A 15,437-nucleotide genomic window follows, 5' to 3' on the forward strand; every position below is an offset into this window, starting at 1 on the left:
TCTTTTTTTTGTGTTTTTTGTGTTCGCTTCCCCGGTTTTAGTTGTGGAATTGGGGGGGGGGGGGGGGGGGGGGTAGTAGGGTGGTAGGTTCCAGGCTGTTGGTGTCGCCAGCGCCAATGCTACGTTGCCAAGTCCCATCACAACTTCGACGCCAAAATATCAACAACGGCACTCTATATTCCCTTCCATCCCTGTCCCGTTTTGGGGGTTTTGTTAGAGTTTTTCTCTCTTCTCCCACAACTCCGGGGTATCTATTGGGCCAAGTCACATGCCCGTACTATCATCTGCGCTGCTTTCATTATCGCAGCCCGGTAGTTCTGATGATCTGTGGATGTCGCGACCTGGATTTTGAGTAGTCTAGACCACGGCCGGTAAACGCCCGCAGGGGATCCCGTTGAAGAGAGGAGTGAGTGTGTGGGCTTGCCCATCTGCTCTCGGGAGAGGGGACTGGCGAAAAGGCAAAATGAGAGGCTGTCCCGTCGGAAAGGTACGCCCCTGACCTTGACCAAAAACCCCCCCTCCCGAGTCCCAGGGGACAGAAAAAAGGAAATTTTAAATTGGCACATTTGATCTGCCCAAGCATCCATCCATCGACGGGTAGCTGTAGCTGTAGGTGAGGTACATCGTGGGTTTTCCTACGTCTTTCGTCTTAGCGCGCCGCCGTTGCGCCTTCCCGGAGGAATGGGTCATATTGGCCAAACCGGGACCGGGAATGGGAATGGCCTCCTCCTCTCTCCCTCTCGTGAAGTGGGCTTGGCGGGCTGGTCCCTGCTGTGATTGACTCGGGCGGGCGCAAGCTTGGGGTGCTCGGGGCATGCGGCGCATGAACGGGTGAATAAAATGGGTGAATTAGCGGATATGGACGGATAGGGTCGGTAGACGAGGCTGATACGAGCTGCTGTCGACGGCCATCGGATCTGGTTCCGTCGTCTGAAGAGGCTGCGGGATACACGGGAGCCGGGCGGCCTTGGGGCGGCGGTGCCTTGGGGTCGGTGAAGGTATTCCCGCGCAGGAAATCTCGCCCGGAGCTAGCGACCGACCGACCATCCATGCAGGAACGAGAGCGAGCTGGGCAGTATTTTCCCCCCTTCCCTACCTACCCTTTGGATACTTGGAATTTTCACTTTTCATCTGCAGGAATTACTGATGAGCGATGGCACGTCTGAGCGCGGTGGACTATCCAATTGCCAAAACGAGGCACCAATCTGCCTGCCTGCCCCGGACAAAGGAATGAAGGATCATGATGGAAAGTTACGATGCGGAGATGGCGCTGGCGCTGGCGCAACCCAGCACCTGCGGAGATGGGAGCCAACAACCTGCCAAGCCGCAGGAACACGAAGCACAAAGGGTAGCGAAAAGCACGAGCTGGGCAGCATGTTTCCGTTATGGCGTTGCGCGCGATGTGACGATGAGACGTTGACGGTCAGAACCAAGTGCCGGTATCAGCTTTTTGGCACACCCGGCATCGACACGCCGGTATCATCGGGATGCCGCTATACAACATCATATCTCCGAGTTGTCCGTCCCGACTGCCCAACGCAAAGCTGCTCGGGTTGAGCTTCCGAAGGCCAGACGTCAATGCCGAAGGATTTCTGGCCAAGAGGGCCTGGAAGGTGTTCCCGAGCCCTATACCTCAAGGGTCAACAATTCCAGGAAAATACGGCTGCAACCGACGCATGCAGAGACGAGGGAGAAAATCTGACGGGAGCCAACACCGCTGGGAGACAACACGTTGGGGGCAGAAGCTAAGAGAGACAACAAGGTGAGAATCTGGGACGACGATGTTGCGTAGTGAATCTCTGCAATTCGCCTCGGTGGTGTATCGATACAGAACATACATGCCAAACGCCAATGCTATATAGAATCTTTGTCAGAGCTCCTCCTTGAAGAACTGCTCCTCGCTGCCCTCCTGCTGCTCGTCCTTGCCAGCCTTCTTCCCCTTGCCCTCCCCATCCTCGTCTTTGTGGTCAACAATGCCTCGGATCTCTCGTGGGTCGCCCGGTTGCTCAACTACCTCGAGCTTCCAGCCCTTATCCCCGGCGATCTTCTCAAGTTCGGCCCTCATCTCCTCCACCAGCTCCGGGCTCAGGTCCATCTTCTCGAGCTCCTCCTGGTTGAGCACCTTCACCTCCCCACCGTCCGCCTTGCTCTTGGCGCTAGCGATAATCTCAACCAAAGGGCCCTGGTTGCGGCCAGGCAGGTAGCTGCGCGGGGGCGCCAGCTTGGCAGGGGGCTTGCCCTCCTCGTCCGCGTCAGCCAGCACATTGCGGGCGCCGACAATGACACCGCCCACATTGACACCCTTCTGCGCTCTATCCCTGACGTTGGGGTCCTGCTGCTGCTGGCCGTCGCCGCCGGGCTGCTGCTGCTGCTGCAATTCCTGCTCGCTACCCTTGGCGCCGGGGTCCTGGCCGGCCTGACCCACCATCGCCTCCTGCGCCTCCAGCGTCTTCAGGCGGTGCCATTCGGCTTGTGCCGCGGGGTTGTCGGCGGGAATGATGAGCTGGCAGCTGATGGGGTTCGCGCTCGTTGCCCTAGGCGGCAGGAAGGCCACGTCGTCGCAGAGGCGGGGGGTGTTGACCACCATCAGGTAGGCGCATGTGGTCACTTCCTTGATCCAGCCGATGCGATCGCCCTTCATGCCTGGCACGCAGTGATATTGCACCTCGATCGTGCGCTCGCGACCCGTAAGATCGCAGATTGTGCCTCCGTCCAATCTCTGGACAAGGTATCGCTGGTCACCTTTGATCTGGAGGTCCGTGTTTGCCGGCGGGTCTCCTGACTTTGTCGTCTGCTGCTGCTGCTTCTGTTGTTGTTGCTGTTGCTGCTGTTGCTGTCCCTGAGTCTGCTGGCGCTGACTGGGCGACTTGCTGGCTCTCCCCAGGACGTACTCCGCCGTGTGAGGGTCGCGGACCGGTGGTTGGCCATTCGGCACCGTGGGAAGGGCGTGAAATTGGGTGACATCGCGGTTGTAGCAGAAGCTGTAGCTCCACCAGCCCGACATGAAGTACAGGCAGTTGCCGTCGAGCTCGTTGAGCAGCTCCCATCCATGCGCGGAAGCCTTGGCCAGCTCGCGCGCCTCCTCCTGCTTCGCGAGCTCCGTCGCGGTGTGGTTCTCGGGCGTCTGGGGTTCCAGGATGGGGATCGAGCAGAGATACTTGGCAGGGTTCATGTTCATGACCTCGTATCGCTCAAACACCTCGGGCTCGGGGCGGCCGTCTGCGTCGGCGGCTTCGCGGACATTCTGGGAGACGTCGGAGGCTGTCGAGAAGTCGGCGGAGTAGGCTGGGTGCGGGGGGTTCGTGCGGTCTAGCAGAGCCTGCGCTTCGTGTTCTGGGATGAATGATTCTGAGAAGACTATCTCGTACTGTTGCGCGCGATAATTAGACGTCGTTCTCCGAAAGCTTCACCTGCGCATTGTGCTCCGGACGTACCTGAGGATAAGCCACGAGGTCGTCGTGGATGCTGAAGCCGGGGTGGCGGGCACCGCACAGCTGGACTGTCGCCAGCAGAGCTAGATTGAGACGGCGCATGATGCCGTGTATGCTGTAAATTTCCTCACATGTAGACCAAAAGGAGGAAGTTGACAAGTGCCGTCGTCGGTTTGGCGGCCCTCAAGTTGCTTAGACAGTCGCGCTGGCGCATTGGCCAAGCGGTTCGTAGCTCACAGGTGTCATCAACGGACAGGGTCCCATCGAGATAAGATAGCCGAAGTTTCTCCGCCCGGATAGGTGGGGGGTCAACCTCTGAATACGGAGGAGAGTATCACGTGATACGTTTGGAGGTCTTTGCTTTTTATTTTTCTACCTTCTGCGTGGTATCTTAGTTCATGCGAGAACCACATTTTTCGAATTATTATGTTTAATCGCTTCCATGCTTTAGTCAATGAACAAAATTGCGCTGCCCCGAACAGATTACTAGTGTCCTAGGTAGGTAGCAAACGTGTGTCCCACTTTCGGTGGCAGCACCCGGGCCGCTGTGGAGCCCAACCGGAACCCAGACCTACCAACTCCCGGAGCCGGCAATGTTCATCTCAGATTACCCTGTTCTTCCTATTCTCACCTTCTCCTTAACTACCAAAAGCATTTGTTTTGGTATTCAAGCTCAACTCATAACGCACGTTTCCTTGTGGCGATATTCATCATATTCATCAGCAAAGTGAATTGCATTCACTGAGAATAATCTGCATTAACACCCGGCACTTTCTGTATATCTTGACTACTATACATGGATATTTGTGCTCTGCTAATACGGTCTCAGCACTATCAATCGCCTGAACCAACTATTGGTCATCACGTTCTATCATCAAGGTACATCAAGAGTGTTGTGGCTCCATACCACACCACTAGCTACTTCTGCAACTCTTTGCAAACGTGTCTTTATTCACTGAAGTTAGAATTGCTCTTTGAGTCTTCAACTGATTCATCTCCAATTTCTGCATTCCTGAATGTCGTTGCATGTGATTCCTCGAGACAACGGCCGCCGGACGCGAAACAATCTTCGCATATGTCGAAATCGCCGCCGTTGCAATTTGGACAATTGTAGTAATTGCAATCCTGTGGGATGGCTAGGATGCAAATATCGCAGGATCTTCGTGAATGAACTTGAGATCTCTCGGCAACGACCTCCGGATCTATCCCCTCATCCAAGGGCACAACTAGCCCAGGTCCGCTTTGGTTCAAAATTTCCACGACAGCAGACTTTCTCTGTCTTTTTGCCCACCAAAGCGGGGTCCGGTGGAAACAGTCCCTGTTGATGCTCGTTGCACCGGCTGCTAAGAGCTTCTTGACGACCTCCGAGTGCCCTCTTCGTGCCGCCATTGACAGCGGGGTTGATTCGTAGTAGTCCATGGAGTTGACAGAAGCATGGTGATTCATGAGGACGTCGACCACGGCTCCACGTCCTTCTGCCGCCGCAGAAAACAATGCTGTACGACCAATCGAGTCCTTTAAATCGACGTTGACGCGAGGGTCTTCAAGAAGTAGCTTTACAAGTGACTCGTGGCCTTCTCCAGCGGCATAGTAAAGAGGAGTCTGACCGTATCTGACATTCTTGTCGTCGGGAAGAACTTCGCCTGTATCGAGGAGGCGGGAAACGATGTTTGCGAAGCCATAAAAGGATGCTATATGTAGCGGTTCCAGCCCTCTATCAGTGGCTCTTGAGATATCGGCCTTCCTTTCAAGAAGGAGGTTCACTATTTCAATCTTTCCGGTGGAGGATGCTGCATGTAGCGGTGTCCATCCGTACTCAGTAACCAATGACGTATCAGCTCCGCTATCAAGGAGTAATTTTACCACCTTGACGTGCCCATAGTAGGATGCTGCAAAAAGCGGCGTCCATCCTCTCTTATTCGCACTTGAGGTACTAAAACCTTTCTCAAGCAGCAGTGTCACCACCTCGGCTTGCCCATAGCAGGATGCTACGTACAATGGCGTCCGTCCTTTTTCATTTTCAACTGAGGCATTGAAACCCTTCTCGAGAAGCAGTCTTACTATCTCGACGTGCCCTTTTGATGAAGCCTTTTGTAATAAATGCATCCTTTTTTCTTTGGTGGTAGTGACTGGACTACCAGCGCCGTTTTCAAGCAGCAGTCTCACTACTTGGACGCTCCCACCAGATATTGCTTTGTGAAGTGGTGTTTGTCCCTTCTTATCTGTAATTGAGATGCTGGCACCGTTTGCGAGCAGTAGTTTCACAATCTCTACGTTTCCAACGGCGCTCGCCGTGGTTAATGGTGTCCATACCGAATCAGATGGAGCAGAGTTGACATCAGCTCCTGCTTCGATGAGTATTGTAGCTGTTTCGATGCGCCCATTTGATGCAGCGACGTGAAGCGGCGTCCTTCCTTTATTGTCCTGTGGCGAAACCTCAGCTCCATTACTGAGAAGGGTCCTGACAACCTTGCTATGGCCACGGTATGAGGCAGCAAAAAGACTGTTAGTTGCCTTGACTGAACCCGACCCGCGTGCGTTCACGTCTGCACCCAGATCAATAAGCATCTCAACGATGCATTGGTTGCCGTTATGGGCCGCAGTGTGAAGGGCGCTGCCAAATTTGGTCGCAATGTTGACATCCGCGCCCAAACTGACCAGGCACTGCACGGTTTTCCTGTTCCCGCTTTTGCATGCGGCTTGAAGAGGGCTACCATGCTTGCCGCCCTGAGAGTTGACATTTGCGCCCATGTCGACCAATGGTTTGATGATGCTACCACTGCCAAAAGCACAAGCAGTCTTTAGATACTTATCAAGACCGCTGTTTGCGATCTTCACGCCCAAGTCGACTAAACGCTTCAACACATCCTCTCTGTCATTGTGGCACGCCGCATCTAGGATCTTGTGGTAACTTCGAAGCACCAGGCTTTTGTCGACATCGAATTCCATCAAAACCTTGGCGACCATCCCGTTACGGCTATGGCAGGCGGCATGGAGAGGACTTCCATACTCTCCGCCTTGGGCGTTGACATTCGCCCCAAGGTTGATTATCGTCCTCACGGCCTTCTCATGGCCACCCCAACATGCAGCCTGCAGAGCGCTGCCAAATTGTCCACCAGTGGCGTGCACGTCAGCTCCACGGTCGACCAGCATCTTCACAATCTCCTCATTACCACCGTATGCTGCCGCGTGGAGCGCATTGCCTATGAAACCGCCTTGTGTGTGGATATCAGCACCCTTGTCGAGTAGAAGCTGCACCACTTCGAGATTACCACGCGCACACGCTCCGTTCAGTGCGTTTCCGTAGCCACGTGTCTGCATGTGAACATCTGCTCCCTGTTTGAGCAGCATTTTCACAATACCGATATGTCCATGGGAAGATGCGGTCTGGAGTGCGCTTCCATCGAAGCCTCCTGGCGCGTTGATGTCTGCGCCATGATTGAGGAGTAGTTCCACAATTCTGATATGACCGCCACTCGAGGCCGCTGCAAGAGCATTCCCGTTTGCTTCACCTTGAATGTTTACGTTCGCATCTTTGTGTAGGAGTAGTCCAACAACATCTAGATGACCGCTCTTAGAAGCCGCTTGGAGGGCAGTTTCAAATCTTCCACCTTGAGCGTTGATGATTGCGCCCTCTTCGAGAAGTAGGCGCGCGACGTCCAGGTGACCTCTGTAGCTGGCCGCCTGGAGTGCATTTCCGTATTCCCCGCATTGGACATTTGCATTTGCGCCCTTGTTCAAGAGCAGCTGTACAACGTCCGAATGACCATTAAAAGCGGCTGCCTGGAGTGCATTCCCGCAATGACCTCCCTCTAGAGCATTGACGTCCACCCCTCTGTCGATGATCGCCCTCGCAGCCTTTAAGAGTCCACCGACGCAAGCATAATACAGCACTGATCCTCTAGGGCCACCTGCCCATCCCTGGTCTGCTTCGTGCAAGAAATTCCACCGTTGGAAAGCCTTCTCTGATCGTAAAAAGTTGACTATGATTGCTGAAACGTCTTCGGATGATTCAGCGGCAGCGGCAAAGTCCAACCAGACTTGCGCGGCATATGTTGCGAAGGGATATTCCTCTGCCAACTTCCATCGATGGCCATGAATATCCCTTAGATAAACTAGGCATGCCTTTGTGATGGTTATGCTAGCATTTATTCGTTCAAAGTTTCTCTGGCTCAAGAAATACTCCTTCACTGAAAAGTGCGCAAGGTGCAATTCTTGAATCGTTTCCAATTCAGTTTCAACGGGCACCACTGAAACCAAACTAGTGCAATGACGTAGAATGTCACTGTCGACAAATACTCTGCAGTTGATATCGAAACGCGGCTCTTCATCTTCGATCTCCGTGGCGACAATTTCAACAGCCTCTTTCAAAGTCAAAGGGCGCTTCGCGTGAACGATGAATCGCAAGAGGCGCATAGCGCTCCTCATGTATTTTTGTGGGATATTGTGTACGGTACGATCGTACGTCTCTTCCAAGGTAGCAGGCAATCTGTCGAGGGTGTTACCAATCTCGTTCGGACTGTAGCATTTGGCAAGGCTGTCGAGCTGGCATGCTGCCCATCGGAACCTAAGACTGAGATCAGAATCTTGCCTCAGAAAATATTTGAATTATACGGTAGATGCTTAAAACGCACATTCCTTTTGCCCCATTCCCAACTCTACGATGTATTCGCCGAAGTAGATCCTTAAACAACCTCTTCTCGGTGAAGCCAGGGTCACTTTGCGTCCTAGTCATGACATAAGATTGGATGTCAGTATCGACAGCTCCTTCGTCGAGAGAAAGACAACATTGATTTCCAATTAAGTTGGGGATAAAGCCTATAAACTCGGCTTCTCCCCGACTTGTGTATATAATTTGGACGTGTTGAAGTTGCGGATGAGAAAACACGACTTTTAGCCACGAGAGAATTTCCTCTCTTTGAGTGGACTCATCCAAGGCGTCGAGGACAATTGAGACTTTGGACTGCGCTGATAATATACTTTGGACAACTTCTTCAAGGGTGGTGGTGGTTGGCCTTTCGTACCCATCTTTGTGCTCTCGAAGCGAATTTTCGAGGTGTCCCGCCGAGTCGTGTCCGCCTTGATATAGTTGGAGGGCTAGAGATCGCAATAGTCCATTTTTGTTCTGTTTCCTGGGATCTCTGAAATCGAAGAAGAAGCTCAATATGATTAGACCGTTGTCCTCGATGAGTCGATCTAGGATCGTTGTGCTCAGAACCGTCTTGCCACATCCGGGCATGCCACAGAGCCACAATTGTTTGCAAGCCCCGGAGATCCAGTTCTTAAAGGCCGGATTCTCCAGAAGCCAAGCACCGGTTCCAGCATGCCTTAATTCTCTGGCATGGTTCGCATTCGTGTTTGGGTTAGGAGCGGCAAGCCATTTTTGGATCTTTTGGCTATGGGAGTCGAGTTTCATGGCGTCAACTGTAGCTTTCACCGAGAGTGTGGTCTCTTGTGTAGCACCCATTTTCTCATTGACTAGTAACCGGAATTAGTCCCCTTACATCTTTGATTTCCCAACAAACTTGAAGCATTATTTCCCAAGATAAGGTATTGAGATTTTGAAAAAGCCCGATGTCTAAAGACGAACTAACCTGACTGAAGGATCTCCAACGCCCGCTTAGTCTCATGAATCTCAGCAGCCGGAACGTAAGAGAGAAGCTCTTTGGCGTAAGCAGCGGCAGTGCCCGACGCGTAACGTTGCCAACGGTCGTTCTTATGAGAGTCCGAATAGTCGCAGATACCGCGTATAACGAGACATGGAAAATGGTTCATCAGACCCGCAGCTTCAATCTCAAAACAGATACAGTCTTCCCCAATATCGGCAAGGATTTGATCTCGAGCAGCGGCGTCTTTCACCAGTGTATTCCCAGATGCGATGATGCCGTAATGGATCTCGGGATCCGTTGATTCTCGTTCCTCACGTTGGACCTCTTCAGCCGTCCCGCAGCTGCGACAATCTTGACCAGTGACATGCCCATATGATGACTGGAAGAGACGGTCGTTCTCGAATCCCTGATGGGTATAGCCAGGGTTCGTTTTGGTCTTCTTGGCCATCTTGGGGTAAGCCTCCAGCATGTCTTCCAGGAAACGCGGGATTTCGGAGTCCTTGCGTTCATGGACTGACTGAATGTTCGCAAGAGCATTCAGTAGGACGCGTGGGGGTGACGCCAAAAAGCCCTTTCGCTCACGAACATCTCCAGGCTTCGCCTTCACCAAGTCGTATTGGCAAACTCCGCCTGTAGTTCCGTCAGGCTGGCTAACCACCACGTCTCCCAGGCGGATGTCATGATCCTCGTCTGGCCGAGCAATACCGCCACCAATTCCAACAAGCAGGCCAATTCGAATAGCAGGCAAAGATGAAGATAAGCTTGAGGCAGTAGCAGCAGCCGACCCTAGTCCATAGACGCCAGCCGCGAGAGACACAATCACGATGTTGTGCTCTCCTATGTGACCCCAAGTATATGAATTCGGATCGCTTGGATTTCGAGAAAAGCCATCTGGTTGTCCGTGCTGCTCGTCGAGCATGGCTTCTGCCGCCGCTCGTTCGATAGGCAGCGCTGCGATCCAGGCAATCGTGTAGAATTCTGGACTATCAAGTTTCTTCATATTGTCGGATGCCGTGGTTAATCGAGAAAATTGAAACAGAGAGATTGCAATTGAACCAGCAGACGTTGTCTCCGAAATCTGTATACGGTAGTCATCGACGAGAGTCTTGACCCGGTAATGCGATCGGACTTCGTCTTAGTATTCAGCGGCAAAGAAGGAGAACGGGGAAAAAAAGAAAGACAGTGTAAACAACTGAAGATCAGGCTGTGACCCTTGAAAGCTGGGAGAGGGGCTGGTGGACTTGGCGCTTACATGCAGCTATGCCATGTTCAGGTGGTTTTCCGATAGCCAACCGGTGATCTCATCAACAATGAACCTGCAAACCCTATTCGACAAAAAATGCACTTTCATAGCCGTGGGCAATGAGTGGCCCCCAAAAGCAAGCTCAGCCCATTGCTGTGCCACACTGAGTTGTGCTCCGCGATAAGATGGAAAGGCTGATGACCGCATCCTTGGTTCGGAAAAATGGCGGTGCAGATTTCGATATGTCATCCCCTGATGCTTTCTGCTACTAACATAGGCTTTAAGTTTGAATCTGGCTTTCAATCAAGTCACACAAGAGACCGTCTATTCGGCTATTTCTTCCCGTGTACTTGATTGAATACTTGTACTACGAATGAAGAGGACGATGATAATGACGACGACAACAAAGCTGATCACCACTAGGAGGACGATAAAAATGATAACGACAACGACGATAACCAGGAAAGTTATAAGAACGATAACGATAGTAAAGCAGGGTAAGGTGTAGAACCACAGGAAAAGTAGTAGCTCTAGCACAGGAAAAATAGGCTAGGTATCTGTCAAATAAACGGAATCATGACCACTCAGACAGCTCAGAAGCGTTCTCAAAGAACTTCGAAAAGCGTGGATTATTCCTCAAGCACACTTTCATTTACCTCATCGATTCTCTGTCGTAAATGCACCATTGAATACAACCAAGCCCATGCATGAGCTAGCGCGATAATAGTACGGCTAACAACAGGATGATTTCTGATCCATTTCCTCCCCAAGCGGGTATTGCTACTGGCAACACACAGTCGTCTCATCAATACCCTCCGCCTTGGACTGAAGCTCCTGTTCCCCGACAGTACATGAGAGCCAGTCAGTGAGGTATTTCCCGAGACCCGCGCCAATGATGATTGAAATAATGATGTACCCGTTGAAGTACATAGCCAGCAGCATAACGACGTATGCAACGCCAAACGTCACCGCGTGTAGAATGGCACGTAGAATCTGCTGGACGGGAGAAGCGCGCATGACGACTTTGCGGGAAGCTAGCGATGGGGCGGCAGTTGAGCGAGCGGAGCCCTCTTTGCCATCATCATGGTCGACGGCAGATGCGGAAGCAGCGAAAACGGCCTGTCCTCTGCGACGCATCTGAGCGAGTATAAGACTGTCGTATTTCTTGCTCATGATGCGCAGGACCTCGAGCATAACGACGAGTAGGACTACGCCAATGCAGGAAGCTGCCATCATACCGCGGTTTCGAATCTGCCATGATGACGAGAGAAAGCAGGCGTCGATCGTGTTCCAGTTCCATAGCATCTGTTACGGGAACAAGGTGTCAGTCTATCAGTACCTAGCGAGATCATGGCACGGAAGAACGTACTGAGACCTTGCAGTCCGCCGTGTCTGCGCTGCCGTGATCCATGATGAAAACCTGCGTGAATTGACCGGAGTAGAGGCAAGATCGTGGAAGGAATCGTGTGAGAATCAGGCGTGGAGAGGATCGAACACCTTCACTTGCCGCGAGTGAGAAAAGGTTGACGGAAGATACTGTGAGGTCTTTTCAGAGCCACGAAATGATTCAGCAGACCAATATGGAATAAAGCAGGCAAGCAGGGGGCCCACGTGTCGTCTTATGTACGAATACGACCAATCCTTGGGCAGCTCGGAATAAATGTTCTTTTATTTTGAACTTACTGCTTGATCAGTTTCCATCAAAGTCGTATCCCTCCGACCCGGAACCGTGCCGGGTACCATGCATAAGGTATGCAGTATTCTGGGTCAGGTCATTTGGGGCCTCACTACCGTTCTAGATGCGTCGATGGCGTCACCGGACAACACTATCAAACCTCTTACATGCGTTCATTTTACGCTCCTCGTGGTCACTGACTGCTTTCGAGACGACAGGATTGGCTTCACGTCCGGCCGGCCGCGCGGGACCGTGGATCTGAAGAGGCAAGCCCGGTAGGCGGGGCCCCACGGGCCCGCTGATTGCGACGCTGTCAAGGAACGCTTAATCCAATCCGGCCCCTATCAAGCCAACAAACTTGCTCAAACTTGCTCGCCAAGTTTCCTATTTCTTTCCACCGTCGCCACATCTACACAAACTGTAAACCCTGTTAGCCGGTCTCCGGCTCCGTTGGTTTAGACTTGGCGAAGATTCGGATGGCGTCCGGCCTCGGTATGGTAGACTTTCGCCGATTTCTTTTAGTCATAATCAAGAGCCCAGCGCGAGATTTCTCATGTCGACTTGTGGTGGACTCACTTTCGCGTTAGGATGGTGTGGATAACCTGCAGACAGGAGAGACGGGCACAAACCATATATCCTACTGTCTGCCTCTCCAACGTCAACTAAGCCTCCGAGGCCCCTTGCCGGTTCCTACCTCCCAACTTCAGACACCCGCAATGGACGAAGAAACTTCAGCGGCAGACTCGCTGCTACACGGCGTCTTCCGCCGACAAGGCTATCAGTCCCAGAACATTAGCAATGGCGGGATTGTCGATTACTGGGGTTACGCCGGCCGTGTAGTTCCTTGTACCAACGACGCGGGAACATGCGAATACTTCGAATCCGTCTACGGTGGTCATGAGCGCGGCATGCTCTACACTGGTATCATCTGGGCAACTCTCGGCGGTATTCTCTTCGTATGGGCTATCGGGCGGCACATTTGGGCGCCACCATCCGGCGCCGAAGCCGTCGTTATGTCCACCATCACCAAGTCCGCGTCTGGCGAAGAGCGGAAGAAGCCCAAAATGGAGTCACCTGGCGCTGGTGGTCTTCGTCGCCTGAGGGCTGCGGCCACGGCCACTTGCCGCTACTACACCCTCCCGGAATCTATGCGCTTCGTCTTCGGTCGCACAACCCGACTGCAAGTTCTCATTCTGGCCATGTTGACCATCTACCTCGCCATATTCTCCTTCATTGGCATTTGGTATAAAGACTGGATGACACCGGTGAAAGGCTATGACAATCTTTACCAGAGACGGTCCTGGCTTGGGGCGTGGTCTGACAGAGTTGGTACACTCGCATATGCGTTGACGCCGTTCTCCATCTTGCTCGCTTCGCGGGAATCCATCCTTTCCTTGCTCACCGGCGTGCCGTATCAGAGCTTCAACTTTCTGCATCGCTGGCTTGGCTGGATAATCGCGATCCAGGCTCTCGCTCACACGATCGGCTGGACAATCATTGAGAGTGTCTTTTACCAGCCACAGCCCCAGGTAGCCAACAAATGGATCAAGCAGTTGTACATGATTTGGGGTTGTGTTGCTAGCATCATCCTGTTTCTACTCGTCATCCTGGCCACTCCATGGGGAGTCCGTCTTACCGGCTACGAATTCTTTCGAAAGAGTCACTATGTACTCGCGATGATCTACATTGGCGCATGTTGGGGTCACTGGCAGCCCCTGAAGGTTTTCAGTAGGTTTTGCCTCTTCTCTTACTTGTGTAGCTTCGACAATATGCTAACATACCATACCCAGTGGTCCCTGGCCTGGCTATCTGGCTCGTTGATCGCGGCGCACGGCTAATGCACTCGTTTCTCATTCACTATCAGTACCTTCCGGATGGCACCATGGGCTTCCAGACCGCTCCCGTCAAGATGACGCTCATGCCTGATGCACAGTACGGCGACATCGTCCGCCTGGACTTCTCTCAGCCTCACGACGTCTGGAAGCCCGGTCAGCACTTCTACATCTGCTTTGCGAAATCCAGCGTCTGGCAATCCCACCCCTTCACCCCGCTGAATCTTCCTATTGAACGCGACGGCGTTGTAGAACACGCTTACATCTTCCGCGCGAAGAAGGGAGAAACCCGCAAGGTTGCGCAGTTGGCAGCCGCAGGAACGACGACTACACCTGTTATCCTCCAGGGGCCTTACGGCGAGGACCACACCCTCCACCTTACACTCGATGCTAACGTTCTTTGCATCGCCGGCGGTACTGGTATTACCTATGTCCTCCCTACTCTCCACTGGCTTGTTCGCCAGCCTGCGAATCCCAACCGCCGAATCGCTCTCGTCTGGGCCGTCCGTCTCCGGCAAGATCTTGAATGGGTACGCGCCGAACTCGATGCTCTCGCCAACGCAAAGAGCCACGGCATCAGCATCACCATTCACATAACACGCGAGGAGGGCGAAAGCCTCACCTCTGAGGTTAGCGAGAAGAATGTCATCGACCGCGCCCAGTCATCCTCAAGCCGGAGCAGTAGCAGCCGCGCAAATGGTCTTGCGAAGGCCTTGGAGATCCGCGCTAGTGGTAGCCACCCGAGGATGGCGGACGTTGTAGCTGCTTTCCTGTCCGAGAACATTCAAGGCCGTACTGCAGTTTTTGCTAGCGGACCGGGAGCTATGATTTCCGATCTGAGGGGCGTTGTAGCAGCGGCAAACTCTGGAGAGCAGGTCTGGAAGGGTAATGAGATGGCTGATGTAGAGCTGATCTGCGATAATAGACTAGAGTGGTAGATTGTAAATAGCAAGAGGAAACCATGTTCATATCTGAAAGACGGCACCATAACCAGTTCCTTTCTGATGACTTCAGCACTTGCCAAGACAGCCACGCGGGCATGGCGGGTTATCTTTGCTTCCAGCCCACGAACTAAGATAGCCCCTCAGTCAGCTCTGCGTCTATTGCGTCAGTGCTTCGCAGACTCTCATCCTGCATCTTCATTTATCTCGGGCTGGTATTTGTTCGGTGACAAGTTCGATGAACTTCTTCTTCGGGTCATACTGTAGATCGTCAACTGCGCCAACTTGAATCACCTCATTCGTGACTTGGAACGGGACATGCCGAAATGGGGAACGGTGAACTTCCTTAGCCTCAAAACAAGGGTGGTCCCGTGCTTTCGAGTTCAGCTATCTCTTGAATGTCGAATTAGGGACACTAAGTGGCGCTTCCATCACATTGCTGAATTCATGTCAAGAATTTATTTGCAGCCAGATGCGGAATAATGTAAACTGAAAGTTTTCAGTATCGGCAAATTCACTGAAGCTTCACCAAATTAACACCAATCGTGCTTCTACGGAATCTTGATTTTGTTGCTTTCGGCCCCGAGTGAATACCTCTCGAGTATCCACCATGTTGGAAGCGTCCACACATTCCCCAAGAACTAGAGCAAGATTGGCGTTACGTGTAAGGACTGCGAGACGCAGAAGCGTGGCGATCAATTGTCGA

The 15,437-nt window shown here is 52.6% G+C and overlaps 4 protein-coding genes across 4 annotated transcripts; 1 reads left to right on the forward strand and 3 right to left on the reverse strand.

The window, feature by feature from the left end:
• Positions 1 to 1,870: 1,870 nt before the first annotated feature.
• On the reverse strand, positions 1,871 to 3,533 carry COL26b_013653 (uncharacterized protein; the record flags this gene model as incomplete). The annotated part of the gene is made up of 2 exons (XM_053186248.1): positions 1,871 to 3,367; positions 3,390 to 3,533. The coding sequence occupies 2 exons, from the start codon at positions 3,531 to 3,533 to the stop codon at positions 1,871 to 1,873; spliced, it is 1,641 nt and encodes a 546-aa protein (XP_053029798.1).
• Positions 3,534 to 5,728: 2,195 nt separating this feature from the next.
• COL26b_013654 (uncharacterized protein) lies at positions 5,729 to 6,782 on the reverse strand (the record flags this gene model as incomplete). Its single annotated transcript, XM_053186249.1, has 2 exons — positions 5,729 to 5,855; positions 5,962 to 6,782. 2 exons carry the CDS (start codon positions 6,780 to 6,782, stop codon positions 5,729 to 5,731), a joined length of 948 nt encoding a protein of 315 aa, XP_053029799.1.
• Positions 6,783 to 11,063: 4,281 nt separating this feature from the next.
• On the reverse strand, positions 11,064 to 11,694 carry COL26b_013655 (uncharacterized protein; the record flags this gene model as incomplete). The annotated part of the gene is made up of 2 exons (XM_053186250.1): positions 11,064 to 11,588; positions 11,653 to 11,694. The coding sequence occupies 2 exons, from the start codon at positions 11,692 to 11,694 to the stop codon at positions 11,064 to 11,066; spliced, it is 567 nt and encodes a 188-aa protein (XP_053029800.1).
• A 980-nt stretch (positions 11,695 to 12,674) lies between these two features.
• On the forward strand, positions 12,675 to 14,728 carry COL26b_013656 (uncharacterized protein; the record flags this gene model as incomplete). Its single annotated transcript, XM_053186251.1, has 2 exons — positions 12,675 to 13,686; positions 13,749 to 14,728. The coding sequence occupies 2 exons, from the start codon at positions 12,675 to 12,677 to the stop codon at positions 14,726 to 14,728; spliced, it is 1,992 nt and encodes a 663-aa protein (XP_053029801.1).
• Between the last annotated feature and the right edge of the window lie 709 nt (positions 14,729 to 15,437).

Source organism: Colletotrichum chrysophilum (assembly GCF_026319265.1).
Source record: "Colletotrichum chrysophilum strain AFK26 chromosome Unknown scaffold_245, whole genome shotgun sequence".
In the NCBI taxonomy this organism is placed as follows: domain Eukaryota; kingdom Fungi; phylum Ascomycota; class Sordariomycetes; order Glomerellales; family Glomerellaceae; genus Colletotrichum; species Colletotrichum chrysophilum.